Source organism: Pempheris klunzingeri, chromosome 14, assembly GCF_042242105.1.
Source record: "Pempheris klunzingeri isolate RE-2024b chromosome 14, fPemKlu1.hap1, whole genome shotgun sequence".
Taxonomy (NCBI): domain Eukaryota; kingdom Metazoa; phylum Chordata; class Actinopteri; order Acropomatiformes; family Pempheridae; genus Pempheris; species Pempheris klunzingeri.
The window spans coordinates 19,141,218-19,155,748 of NC_092025.1; the positions used below are offsets into that span (position 1 = coordinate 19,141,218).

The window sequence follows — 14,531 nt, forward strand, 5'->3', positions numbered from 1 at the left end:
AGAGACGCTTTCATCCATCAACTGAAAAACTAACCTTTTTATCGCTGATCGTGATTTTAACGGGTGTCTTGACACCTTGAACTCTCCTTTTAATTGGCAGGTGAGAATCACGTGTGTTAACGCTGTGACAGATTTCCTCACAGGCGGCTCTTTAAGGTGTGTTTTTTCCGTTACGATCTGTCATATCCGGTCTTCACGGGGGTCCACCTATGTTATGAACTAATTTACTTCCTTCGTTTTGTGTTGTGAAGTCAGAGGACCCATTTAGTCCTTGAACCTGGGGTGTATTATTTTGCACGGCTGTGAGCTTAAGAACGCAGTTAACTCGATACAGATCGTGTACGCGATGAAATGTGTGGCTGATGGGAATGTTTTAGATTTTACTGGAAAACCCTGTCGCTGCACATTAATGTGAGGCAGTGGGAGTTTGTATGCTTATTTGTGTTGAGTAGTTCTGGTGATGTGTCCTGCTTTGCTTTGTTCATATGTACTTTCTATATACTCTCTGCTCCTGTGCTGTCATGTCCTCTCTCCATACTTTGAATTTCATCCAAACTAATTTATTAGTGTGAATATATATTATTTTTTTTCATGTAAATGAATTGGTGTGATTTATCCTACGACTTGTCTGACCTACTTGATTGTTTTTGATAATGTTTACAGAGTAACTGTTTTTAATGGCTCTTACAGTATCTCACGTATTTGAACTTCAGTAACAAATTAATGTTGACATGATGTAAACATTCTCTGCTTAAAAACATAAACAGGAATGAATAACCCTACAATTCATACCAAATAAATACTACTTGTGTGACATGGTCGTTTGACTCTCACTTTTTATTCTATCTATTTTAAAGCCTTAAGGAGGGTTTATTACTACTTCCACTACTATCCACAAGGGCTGCCAACACAATGAATCATTTTGCTATAGTATTGCAGCTTAATCAATTTATTATCAAAGTTATCCCAGTTTGAAGAGGGTGTAGATAATTCAATGTCATTGTTTCATATGATTTTGTCTGATGAGATGCGGGAAAATGAAATATAATATGTTGTATAATTTTGCTTACATTTTTTATGCATGAAAATATACATTGAAATTGGAAAAATATTCTGTAATTCTTATTAATGTCATGATAAATATTCAACCATTAGCCATGTTTAGAGGAAGACAGTTTTACTGTAATCATTTTTATTAGTACCGTTAATTTATTCTTTTCTTTTTTTAATTGAGGGATTAATGAGATTTAGAGCTGATAAAAGCAAACAGTTTACAAATGATATCTTAATAAAAGCTGTTAAAAGCAAGATAGGAGTGCACAGATTAGCTGATTCATTGATTGGTCGACTGACAGAAAAATAATCAGCGACTACTTTGCTAATCGAATAATCATTTTTTAAAAATTCCTAAGATTTAATTGTTCCAGGTTTTCAAATGTGAAAACGTGCTACCTCTCTTGCTTTTGGTTATTTAGGGTATTTGTCAAATCAAGACATTTGATTTTCACTGTTTTCTAATTTTAATAACGTTTAACATTTGGCAAATTAATTGGTAACAAAAATAATTGTTAGATGAAGCCCTGAAGCAAGAACATGACATTTATCATAAATAAAGTAAAACGATAATTAAAAAAAAATCTAAACCCAATCAACCACATGGTGAGAGTCATTTATGGAATCTCAGTCATTACTATCTCCAAGTAAATGTAACATTGTAAACATTTCCTTCTTATTTGTAGTAAAAATATTAAGAACATAGAAAGAATGCAAATATTTCTATATACAGAAAGTGCACAAGTATTAAAGTGACATACTAATAACTAAGTTACAGTACTGAACAGGCTTCAGTGTATTTTTACAGGCGCCCTGCAGACCTCCCACCACGTGGTGGCGCCCTACGACTTTGTGGATTCACTGTCGCAGTTTTCTGACGTACAGCTTCGGCGACACAAACATCTCAGAGTGTAACGACGATCCGTGAAGTAGTTTGACTTGTTTGCTACACGGCTTATCTTCGGAAATAACCATGGGACGTGAGTCGAGGTATGTCAGAGTTAGCAGGTCAAATCTTATGTTTTTTTTAAATCACCCTTTGAACTCTCGTCTCTGCTAAACTGTAGCTGTTTTAAATTTCGGTGGCTAATTTCGATTAGCATGCTAGCTACGACACACCGATGTTAATGCACATCAGCCAACCGTTAGTGTCATAAATCGGTGGGGAAATGAATTAAAATGTCTTTATGAACGTAGTTTTCCATCTAAAGTTAACATGATTAATGTGACGTTTGGCCCGCAGACACTACAGGAAACACTCCGCGTCGCGGGGACGGTCAGGTAGCCGATCAAAGAGTCGCTCCCCGGACAAACGCTCCAAGAAAGACGACCGCGACCGGGATCGAGGCAGGAGGGAGCGGTCACGGAGCCGAGACCGTCGCAGGTCGAGGTCCAGGGACAGAAAACGAGCCCGGTGGGTGTTACACATCGCTGTATGTTGACAACAACATTAGTGCCCGAGAAAAAGACTCCAGCTGCTTAAAGTAGCTGCCAGTAGATTCAGAATCTGTCTTTGTCTTTTTGGTCCCTTTTCAGTTGAGTTGAGATGTCAGACCACGTGTTTTGTAGCAGTAAAACTTCTTTAGCTCAACCCCCCAGATTTTAATTCAGTCATGGTCATACAGGTTTTCAGAGTTGTGTAAAAACATCATAAGATTGAAGAAGAGACATGGGAAAGAGTCATTTTGCTGCTCAACCATGAAAACTAGATCATGGCGTTTATTCATCTATAGGTGCCATCATGAGGTTTTACTTTAATGTTCATTCCAGTAAAGATCATTTTAGCTCACTCGAACTAACGTAATTGACCAGCTGTGAACATGTCCCGTTAGGTGAAACGGATCAGTATTATCTCCCTCTTGTCTTTTGTGTTTTCATGTCACATGTCTGTCTTTTTGCTGTCCAGGCGCTCCAGGAGCAGAGACAGGAGGAGGTCCAGAAGCCGAGACAGGAGGAGGTCAGGCAGCAGGAGCCGAGCCCGGAGGTCACGATCTGGTAGCCCCAGCAAGAGCAGGAGACCAGATGAAAAGTGAGGCTTTAAAAAAAACAAAAACTAATGAATCTTAATGGTGGAGTGTGTTCAATGCTCTCAGTACTTTTCAAAAACTGCTGCTGTTTTTCTTATTCTTTGCATTGTTTTTTTTTTTCCCCTGCAGGTCAAGGAGTAACGAGAAAGACAGCGTTGATCCTTTATCTGAGAAGAAAAAGATTAAAGAGGAGAAAGAGGATGAAAGGGTTGAGGATGTAAGTTCTTGCTAACCTCTAAAAGGTCTCCACATGGTAGGTGCCGTGGAAATATTTCTGATCTTTCATTCATATCCTTGCAGCAAGACTTTGACCAGAACAAGCTGGAGGAAGAGATGAGGAAGAGGAAGGAGCGTGTGGAGAAGTGGAGGGAGGAGCAGAGGAAGAAGGCCATTGAAAACATCGGAGAGATCAAGAAAGAACTGGAAGAGATGAAGCAGGGCAAGAAGTGGAGTCTGGAGGATGATGATGGTGAGGAAGCGCTTCAGAAAATAACCAGCAACACTTTAATTAAAATCTGCCTGGGGTGTCACTATGATTGACTAATATCCTTTTATCAGCCATCAGAGCTTAGCTGGAGCCCCGCAGAGCCTAATAATTGACTCTTCATTTCAGACGATGATGAGGAGGTCTCGGCTCCAATGGAGGGCGACGATGACGAAGATGGGGAAGCGAAGGGAGAGAGGAAAGAGGAGTTAAAGGAGGAGAAGAAAGAGGAGGAGGAGAAGGAGACTCCCATGGAGCAGCAGCCCGAGGAGGACGACGTGGATCCTCTGGACGCCTACATGGAGGAGGTGAAACAGGAGGTGAAGAAGTTCAACATGGGAGGCGTGAAAGGAAACGATAAGGTGAGTGTGAGCGTCTGCTCGTGTCGGACTAGGTGCTGTTTTTGTTGATGGTTTCTTCCTCCGTTTTGCCAGATCATACTTATGTGTTCTGACATCTTCAACAGAAAGGAGCAATGACCGTAACCAAAGTGGTGACCGTTGTTAAAACAAAGAAGGGGCCTCACACTCACAAGAAGAAGGGCGAGCTGATGGAGAATGACCAGGATGCTATGGAAGTGAGTGTTTAAACCTTCATTAATTGAGGTCACACATTAATTTTTCATGAATTAAATACAGGTAGAGATTTTCACTCTATTGAGCCTAAAAGCTATTAAACTATTTAATCAAGTTTCTCCTGATGGAACACACTGCTGAGTATCCAAATGTAACAAATGCATTTGACAGTACTCATCAGAGGAGGAGGAGGTGGATCTGCAGACGGCTCTGACGGGCTTCCAGACTAAACAGAGGAAGATCCTGGAGCCCGTCGATCATGGAAAGATCCAGTACGAGTCGTACCGCAAGAACTTCTATGTGGAGGTCCCAGAGCTTGCCAGGATGACTCCAGAAGGTCAGTAAAACCAAACACGTGGGATTGAGATTTCAGTTATGTTTGGCTCCCACAAATTAGATTTTTAATGTGAAAACTGCCACATGTCCCCTACCCCTGTACATTAAATAGTCATATTGAGCATTGCTGGGTTTGAGTGAAGTTATATTGATGAATAAACATAAACTGGTCAAAGGTGCAACATTTCCTGTAAGTTTTTAGTACATCCATGTAATTTGAGAAACGTCAGTCACTGCCTTGTAGTTTTTCAGAATATCTTTCTTTGTAAACCTTAACTAACCATCTAATATCTCTCTGGCTTTTTGCTGGTTTTAATCAATACAGACGTGAATGCGCACAGGCTGGAACTGGAGGGCATTACCGTCAAAGGGAAGGGCTGCCCCAAGCCCATCAAGACCTGGGTGCAGTGTGGGGTGTCTATGAAGATCCTCAGCGCTATGAAGAAGTGAGTCAGACTGATGGTGACAGCTGGTGTGATGGACAAGGCAACAGAAAAAGAAGATAATCAGTTTCATGAAAAGATGGGACATCAGTTTGTGTGTAAATGGCTTAAGCTCTGATTTGGTGCAGAGAGCAGCTCGCATTTGTAAACATCAATTTCTCCCTCCTTAATGTACCCAGACACAGCTACGAGAAGCCCACCCCCATCCAAGCCCAGGCCATCCCCGCCATCATGTCGGGCCGAGACCTCATTGGCATTGCTAAGACCGGCAGTGGGAAAACCATAGCCTTCCTGCTGCCCATGTTCCGGCACATCATGGATCAGAGGCCCCTGGAGGAGTCTGAGGGACCAATCTGTAAGGAATAGGTCATTTTTATTTCCTTTGGGCACCAAATTTAGAGAAATGTTTCCCATGTCTGTGGATTGTATTGTAATTAATAGAGAGAAAGTAAGAAGTGGAGTTGTGATTTCTTACTCCGATGCTTTTTAAAAATTTGGTTCAGTACCCAAATGTAGGTCAAAGGAGCCATTTTCACTTTGCTGTAGTAACCGACTGACTGTTGGGTTTCCACAGCATTTCTAATCTACTTTATCTGCCATCATTAGAGTCATTGAAGTCAGTTTTACCTGAATTAATATTCTTTGCAAAAATGTGTTCCTATTCTCATCCCGTTTTCCTCCCTTTGCCACAGCTGTAATCATGACTCCCACCAGAGAGTTGGCTCTGCAGATCACCAAGGAGTGTAAGAAGTTCTCTAAACCGCTGGGACTCAGGGTGGTGTGTGTTTATGGAGGCACGGGCATCAGCGAGCAGGTAAACACATGTTGCTTGTTCGTTAAAGGGGCTCCAACTGGCTTACATGTGATGTGATTTTACAGTCAAAGTCCATCTAACACAGCAAACAGCAAAGTAGAGGGAAATACTGCGCAGTGCAGGACAGTGCTTGATAAATGATCTAACCAGACGGCCTTAGTAGAACATTATGCATGCAAGTGATTCATCACACACAGCTGGACCCAACTCCTCCTGCCCTGTTACAGAGGTCTGAAGACCTCTTTCTCAGACTGTTGCTTTCAGACATTATTCTTCTTTTCCTGTTTCATATTTTTCTTGCAGACAAACACTTTCTTTTGGGACATTTTTTGTGTCAATGAATGCTCTTTATGCTCTATTAATCTAGTTAACACTGCCAGAGAATCCAAAAACCAAACATTTCACAGTAAGGTGAAGAACCCAACCCACAGATAATCAGTTCGATGAAAACTAATGTGTGTGTGATGTGATGTGATGTCACTGTAGAGGCGTGCATGTTTTATGGACCTTTGCTATTTGTTATAGTTTCATTGACAGTGTTACAGAGCAACTCTACTCTAGGCAGAAAAGGCAGAGAGGCTGTTATCTTTTCTAAATCTCATCTCATTTGGCTGTGATCTGAGAGTAAAGTGTACGGTCCAATTACCTTATTCATTTTCCTTCCGAGAGTGAAATGAGAATACCGATACCACTCTAACTTCCATTCAATAAAGATGAAGCTGCCATCAGTAGATGGCTGACTTAGCAGTAGCACAAGGACTAAAAATGGGGAAAACAGCTGACCTGGCTCTGTCTGAAGGTCACAAGATCCACCTACCAGCTCCTCACACTGCATTTTGTTTGTTTAATTGTTTACAAAAACCAAAGTGTTCTGACAAGCAAGAAGAATGGATTTAATTTAAATTTAAATTTATGATACATCTGGTTCTTTTGCACTGATGATTTTTTTAACCCTTTTTATTAACTTTGTAACTGTCAGGCATCAGACAATGTAAAAAGTACTCTTTTAGATGGAACAAATAATCAATTAAAAAAAAATCTGAAGAATCTAGTAATTGTTTGCAGCCCTAACATGGTAACAATGCCCGTAAAATGAGTAAGCACTGCTATTTCTGGTCATTTTGAAACCTTGAACACATTTAATACTGAATTATTAAAACTGCCGTTTGTTGTTGTTGGCTTCCAGATTGCTGAGCTGAAGAGAGGAGCTGAGATCATTGTGTGCACACCAGGAAGAATGATTGACATGTTGGGGGCCAATAGCGGTGAGTTCACACACAGTGACCCTCTCACTTTTTTTATTCTGATAGGATGTCTTGATGCCTTGTGAGCCTTTTTGTTAATTACCTTGCATGGAATAAATGTTACATTATGATAAAATACATAATGAACCAAGTCCGTACCACCTACTAAACTCTTGACATTATTTGACCACCTGTGTGATCAGTCATATCTGCAAGACAGTGATGTGTTTCCTGAAGATCGGGGCAAATACAGGTAGGTGGACCTGGTGCTGCCTCTGTGGTTCCTCAAACTCCAAGACGGAGACGATGAAAACGTTTCATGAGTGTACTCTAACACTGGTGTATCAGAGTCTGTAAATTGTTTATGTTAAATGAGAGTAGCGTGACTGCTCAACCAGGGTTCTACAGTGTGGTTTTAATATAGATTTTGTCATAAACTGAATATCAAAATGCACGTGTGCCTTTTTATCAAACCCCAAAGTTATTTTCATATATCTCATCTGTCTTCCTAATTATTTTTAATTTGTAGCCCATGTGGCTTCTGTCAGTCACTATCACTGTAGAGCCCTGAACAGCACAAAGCATTTGCTTAACAATGTGAAGACATACTGAATATGTGCTTAGAAACATACTGTTGTATTTGCTAACACTTGTTTTATTGTGTATGAGTAAATCTTTTCTGAGCAGTTGTTGTAATAGAAGGGGTTCTTGTTGTTTCCACACATGCGAGGTAATCTGTAATATGTTTCCCTTGTAGGTGAAAAGGCGCTTGGTCAGATAATGCTTGATGGGGCTCCATCTCTTGTATTGTATCTTGAGGCTGTTTTCTGACTTTTACAGGTCCCTCATGTCCCTGAGATGGTACGCAAGACCAGAGACAACCAAAATAAATTTGTTAAAATATAGATACAATAAAACTCTGGCCACTTGAAACTAGTTCTGAGAAGAATGTGCTGAGGTTAGGTTGCTTTGTTTTGTTGTAATGTCAAGTAGTGTCACTCTGGAAAAGGTCCTGTGTTTGGTAGATTAGTTCACTGTTTTTCAAGAAGGCAGGATGCTTATGAGGACTGGCTTTTCGCGAAGTTAACGGTTTTCCTCATGCTCCTCTCCTTTGGTGTGTAGGTCGAGTCACCAACCTGCGAAGAGTTACTTATGTGGTGCTGGATGAGGCAGACAGGATGTTTGACATGGGCTTCGAGCCACAGGTGGGTGTCACCCAGATTTATACGTTTGCATACACGGTTTGTTCTATGCCAGCTTCTTCTGTTACAGGGTTTGTTTAATGTCTAAAAAGGTTGATTTTATGTTTTCAAGGTTTGGAAAAGGCTTGAATTTGAACATATTCCTTTAAAATAGTTTGATTGTCAACATAATTGGTTTTCCCTCCATGTAATCAGTTTTGTAAACTCAAGCAAACATTAAATAATCGTAATCAAAACATACAATCAAAGTGAATATGAACATCTGGTAAAATAATTAACGTGACAAATAAAACGATCGCTGTGGCTACAAAGGAGTTCTATGTTTTTCACAATCGCAGTAATAGTAACAATTTGGGTGTGATGATGAAGGCTTCAACAGTCTGTTTAAGGTACCTTAAAAATGCTTCAAAAGAATTGACTCTGTAAGAACTAAAGAGATAAACATAACATGAAAAACAAGAAGCTCAGAAATGAGACTGAGTAGACAAAATTCACTAATCTCCTCGTCGTCTGGTTCCTCTACCAGGTGATGCGCATTGTGGACAACGTGCGCCCAGACCGACAGACGGTCATGTTTTCAGCCACCTTCCCCAGAGCCATGGAGGCGCTGGCTCGTAGGATCCTGGCCAAGCCCATTGAGGTCCAGGTGGGAGGACGCAGTGTTGTCTGCTCTGATGTGGAGCAGCATGTGGTGAGTCATCAACCTTTTAACTCTCACTGACATGGATTCTTTTAAAGTGCTCATTCAGTTTCTTTCCAGTAACTAGACGGCCTCTTATACTAGTTTACCAGTATTCTCCTTAAGTTGGTGCTAGATTGCCCTTTTATTCAATTTCATGTTGATAGCCGTGTCCAGTTCACACCAGCCATCTCTCACAGCCTCCCTCTCTCCTTTTTGTTTCTGTAGCTGGTGATTGAAGAGGACAAGAAGTTCCTGAAGCTGCTGGAGATTCTGGGTCACTATCAGGAGAAGGGCTCGGTGATCATTTTTGTGGACAAACAGGAGCATGCAGACACACTGCTAAAAGACCTGATGAAAGCCTCGTACCCCTGCATGTCACTGCACGGAGGTAAGGGGCCACTTTTGGGAGGCACTGGTTACAACTTAGTGATACCAATCAGAAGCTAATGGGGATCAGAACAAATCATTAAGAATACTTGGATATTATGAGCAGCCTCCTTTACTCGGAAGAAACATGTGCAACTCATATTGTGATATTAAAGCTATGTAAACTACATAGATTGTAATATCTAGTTCACTGTCAGCCACATAGTGTTTCTCAAGTGTGAATGTCTGAATTAAAACTTACAATACCTGTAAATGAACATGAAATAAGCCATTCTAAAGAGCATCTGATGACTGCTTTCTGCCATGGATGCATCTACTATTTAGTCTTTCATATATTCCTTTCTCGTCATCCTCTTAGGAATTGACCAGTACGACAGAGACAGCATCATCAATGACTTTAAGAATGGAGCGTGTCGTCTGATGGTGGCCACCTCTGTGGCAGCCAGAGGCCTGGACGTCAAGCAGCTGATCCTTGTCGTCAACTACAACTGTCCCAATCACTACGAGGACTACGTCCACAGGGCCGGACGCACGGGCCGAGCAGGCAACAAGGTCAGTTTCTTAAAATTGAAATTCTGTTTTTTTTTTTTTTTTGGAGCATATTTTTAATGTTTGAAACTGGCCGGTAATTTCTCTGTACATAATTTTAATATCCTGTCGAAGCTTATATCTTTACACATCTCTACATCTTGTTCCCTCTTCCAGGGCTACGCCTACACCTTCATCACAGAGGACCAGGTTCGCTATGCTGGTGATATTATCAAAGCCTTGGAGCTGTCCGGCTCCCCTGTCCCACCTGAACTGGAGCAGCTTTGGGCCTCCTTCAAAGACCAACAGAAAGCGGTAAGATGAAGGGAGATCTGAAAGAGATTTAAGAGTGCGTGCATCAAAGCTGCATTCAATGTTAAGCTGCACTAGACGTCATGTAGTGGTTTCTCTTGTTCTTTCTCTTGTACTTCTTTTAAAACGGTCTACGTGAGAATTAAACCTGAATTTCTTTCCTTATTTCCCTCTTTCTCTTTCTCGCTTCCCTCCTTCTATCTTGTAGGAGGGTAAGACCATCAAGAGCAGCAGCGGCTTCTCAGGAAAAGGCTTCAAGTTTGACGAGACCGAACATGCCTTGGCCAATGAGAGAAAGAAGTTGCAGAAAGCTGCTCTTGGACTGCAGGACTCTGATGATGAGGATGGAGCCCTGGATGTGAGTGACGTTTGAATTTTGCTGTTTCGCAGCATCATATTAAAGATTAATTTGCTTTCTGATATTGGTATTCTGTTTGTAAGGTGTGCTGTCCTCCCAATTACAATTACAAAATCCTATTAATTAATCAAGTCGCTGATCCAATCCGTTTTAATCACCCCCCCCCCTACTGTTCCCCTCCCACAGATTGAGGAGCAAATCGAGAGTATGTTCAACTCCAAGAAGAGGGTGAAGGATCTGTCTGCTCCCGGAGCCGCCACCGGTCCTGCAGGAGCAGCTGCCACCACAGCAGCTGTCCCCGGAGGGCTGCCAGGCCTCGGACCCACATCTGCTGGAAACATCCAGAAACTGGAGATGGCCAAGAGGTTGGCACTCAAGATCAATGCTCAGAAGAACCTGGGCGCCGAGGCTCAGGTACGTCAAAGCCATTGAATATGTTGATGTATTGATCATTGAAAATATTTTAGAGAATTTGCATCCTGCAATATGACATCTGTACATCATCACATACTGTACTTCCTGTTGTGTGTCATTGTTTCTTCCAGACTTTTTTGTTATTATAAATTTGTATTGTTGTTGGTCCATGTAATCATCAAATGTATTTCTCCACGTACTGCCTCTGTTCTTTGGTAATTTTCTGCCTTTCATGTCATTTGAAAAGAAAAATTCTTCTTCTGTGGTCAGTTTTTGATGCGTTTCCTCTCGTGAATCTAATGAAGTCAGACTTTTTTTCTCTTCGTGCACAGGACGTGATGCAGCAAGCCACAAATGCCATCCTGAGGGGCGGCACCATCATGACACCGTCAGTCTCAGCCAAGACCATCGCGGAGCAACTGGCGGAGAAGATCAATGCCAAGCTGAACTACACCCCCGTGGAGAAGCTGGAGGAAGAGCGGCAGGCGGCCGAGCAGGCTGAGACCATCAAGAGATACGAAGAGGAGCTGGAGATCAACGACTTCCCTCAGGTCAGCACACAATGCAGGGCTGTGCCAACATATTTAGCAAATTCCTGTTTTATTTTTATCTTTGTCGTTTGGGTTTTTCCTACGCCACACTTTTTTTTTTTTTTATTCTGAGAAACTGATGTCATCCTACTGTTTCCTTCTTTGATGGAAACTCTAGCGCTAGTAAATAAAGGAATCTAGCAAAAAAGGCTTATAAGATGTTCCTCATTCTGCTTTCCCCCAGACGGCCAGGTGGAAGGTGACCTCTAAAGAAGCTCTGCAGAGGATCGGTGAATATTCTGAAGCCGCCATCACCATCAGAGGAACCTACTTCCCTCCAGGCAAAGAGCCCAAGGAGGGAGAGCGCAAGATCTACCTGGCTATTGAAAGTATGTGTCAGGGAAATTCGTTTTCAGTGTTCATTCTTCACGAGTGTTTACACTTTAAAAATGCAACTCCCAGTTTTTCTTCAGCATCCTTTTTAACGTTCTCAGTGGTCTCATTTATAACTGTTTCGTACGCACGTACATTTTGGAGGCGGGAAACTCGTGATGCAGATGGTGAGGTGGTGAATTGAAGCCAGATTGTAGAAATGATCTCACACGTTTCATTTCACTTCCTTTCACATGTTATTTGTAGATCTACTTTATCGTAAACATTCAAACCAGAGGTGTTACTCATGCTTGTGCTAGTGAGCCATAACTATTCCATAAACATCCTTCAATTGTAAAAGATATGAACCAACTCAAATCTCACATCAAATTCTGCTCAGTATTTCAACAAGCAGACAAAGTTAATCTATAAAGCACCTTTCACAATAAAACAATCAGTTAGAATCAAATAGAAACTAAAAACAAATATTAAATGTGCAAGAAGAGAGTCACACAAGTTAAAGCATAAAATACCACATGCTACCTAAATACCTGTCTGAACAGATGGGTTTTTAGCTGCTTTTTAAGAGTCCACCATCAGCGCTGTCCCTCCATCACATTCCCAGAGGAACAGGCCTGACTGTGTGGTGCTGACACTCATGGCCAGTATGTGGAGCGCACTGCAGCTGCTGTAATGCTGGATGATGCCAGGATGTGTCAGGATTCAGCAAAGTGTGGCTTGCCTTTCTCTGATATCATGCGTTAATATAGCGTGAAGAGAGTCCTTTTCACCTCGACCAAGTTACTGATGCTTATTGATGGAATTATCATGAGTGGTAGAAATCAAAGATAACATCAAACAGCATTAAACAATCGCAGATCAGAGAGTCGGTAGTTTTTGATTATGTCTTCTAATACTGTCCATACTGTGTATCACCAAGTAAGATTTTAGTTTTCATGTAGTTCTTGTGAGTAAAGTCCCTGCAGTGAACTTGACTGTGCTGTCAGGCGGACGGAGCACACTATATCCTCATCTATAGTCCGAATCATAGTGTAGGCCAAGTGCACAGTAACTTCCATTTTCAAACAATATCTGGAGGGCGGGGGGGGGGGTTAACACAGGTTGTCGGAATGAATGTGGTCGGTTAGAGGGCCGTGTGTGTGTGTGTGTGTGTGTGTGTGTGTGTGTGTGTGTGTGTGTGTGTGTGTGTGTGTGTGTGTGTGTGTGTGTGTGTGTGTGTGTGTGTGTGTGTGTGTGTGTGTGTGTGTGTGTGTGTGTGTGTGTGTGTGTGTTCAGTTGTATGAATCTCACCATTATTCGGTGCAAACTGTTTTTGCATGTACACTGAATCCCCCACACTGTTTTCTAAATGAGGCTCTGAATTTACTTCTAATGGAGTTTCCTGCTTTCTTGTAATTGATAGGAATTGATATACTTTATATTAATGCTGTGTTTGTTTTCTAGGTGCTAATGAATTGGCCGTGCAGAAAGCCAAAACAGAGATCACACGGCTTATCAAGGAAGAGCTCATCAGATTAGTAAGTAACTTCTGCCTCCTGAAATGGATAACTAGTACTGGATGTCCTGCTGATATCAGGCTAAATTGGAGCCGGTCTCAGATTCTGTCTGGCACTAGACTTTTAGAGCAGCAAAATATTAAACACAGCAGGTTTGCCATTCAACAAATATCTATGGAAGATGTTGCTCATTGTCCTTTTTTTTTTTTTTCCCCTTTCCAGCAAAATTCCTACCAGCCGACAAGCAAAGGCCGGTACAAAGTGTTATAGAGGAGGAACCGAGGCTCGCTGCTGGAGTTTCCATCTCTCAACAGTCTCCTGTCGTCTCTGCAGTTTCATCAAAGTGGTTGAACAATATTTTAGTCTATATTTTTAATAATGTTCCTTTCAGTTACTAAAGTTTAGTTTATTTCTCCGTTTTCTCCTGAAGTTCCTCTTGAGTTTCCAGTGAATTTTATACCTGCGCACCATAAATACCAAAATGTCTGATGCTGTTTTGACTTCCAGTGTCAGTAAACCATCACAGTTGTACAATGAGCTATCTGTAACGTGTCTTCAAATATAAGACATTCTTTAATGTTATTTTGTTTGTTTTATTTCACCCCGTTGTATGTACCAGCATACCAATGAGTCTTTATGGAGCGGTCCTCAGATGAAAGATGTTTTTAATTTTCCTCACAATAAAACAATGTGTTACTAAGGAAATGAACATGATTTGTCCGGCTGTTTTACATTAACAAATCTGGCATGAGATGCTGTGTACCCTGGCTGTTTTAATTATTCAACACCCCTGCATGTGTATATTATTCATCAGTAGTGTGAAGTGCTGTTTGCTGAGCACAGCAGAGAAGCTGCATTATTATGGCTGAGATTTCAGGACTATAACTTCAAGAAAAATGAAGCAGGTTTTTTTTTGCACTTTGCTGAGAGCAGATAAACAGTTTTCTGGATGTTACAGTACAAACAGCGTTTGGGTGTCAGTGGTTCAGGAGTGGAAGGAGGGGAGAGGAAAAAAGCCTCTTCACATCCTCTGGTTGGTGCTCTGCGCATGCTCAGACTGCGCTCCCGTCTTATTAATTTTTAATGGAAAATGGCTGCGTTTCTTATCCAAACCTCTGGAGCTGGGAGGTAAAAAAAAAAAAATCCGTCTAGCTGGAAGCAAATCGCGTCTCGTCCACGTTCACGGAGAAACAGTCCGATGTGGTGATTATCCTCCAGCTGGCCGATTGTCCTGCGGTGCGAAAATATTTGGG

At 41.5% G+C, this 14,531-nt stretch overlaps 1 protein-coding gene across 1 annotated transcript; it reads left to right on the top strand.

The window, feature by feature from the left end:
• The first annotated feature begins 1,939 nt into the window (after nucleotides 1-1,939).
• On the top strand, nucleotides 1,940-13,987 carry ddx46 (DEAD (Asp-Glu-Ala-Asp) box polypeptide 46). Its single transcript, XM_070843358.1, has 23 exons — nucleotides 1,940-2,043; nucleotides 2,297-2,467; nucleotides 2,960-3,082; nucleotides 3,210-3,297; nucleotides 3,381-3,549; nucleotides 3,694-3,926; nucleotides 4,031-4,141; nucleotides 4,311-4,476; nucleotides 4,801-4,921; nucleotides 5,098-5,273; nucleotides 5,611-5,732; nucleotides 6,919-6,997; nucleotides 8,099-8,181; nucleotides 8,705-8,869; nucleotides 9,086-9,248; nucleotides 9,606-9,799; nucleotides 9,953-10,090; nucleotides 10,296-10,445; nucleotides 10,632-10,859; nucleotides 11,192-11,410; nucleotides 11,634-11,778; nucleotides 13,226-13,299; nucleotides 13,501-13,987. Exons 1-23 carry the CDS (start codon nucleotides 2,027-2,029, stop codon nucleotides 13,546-13,548), a joined length of 3,183 nt encoding a protein of 1,060 aa, XP_070699459.1. The 5' UTR covers nucleotides 1,940-2,026; the 3' UTR covers nucleotides 13,549-13,987.
• Nucleotides 13,988-14,531: the final 544 nt, after the last annotated feature.

Excerpts from the sequence above, each read along its gene's own strand:
- ddx46 (XM_070843358.1), top strand. Across the intron at positions 6,998-8,098 it reads CATGTTGGGGGCCAATAGCG|GTCGAGTCACCAACCTGCGA; the intron begins GTGAGTTCACAC and ends TTTGGTGTGTAG. Across the intron at positions 10,091-10,295 it reads TCAAAGACCAACAGAAAGCG|GAGGGTAAGACCATCAAGAG; the intron begins GTAAGATGAAGG and ends TCTATCTTGTAG.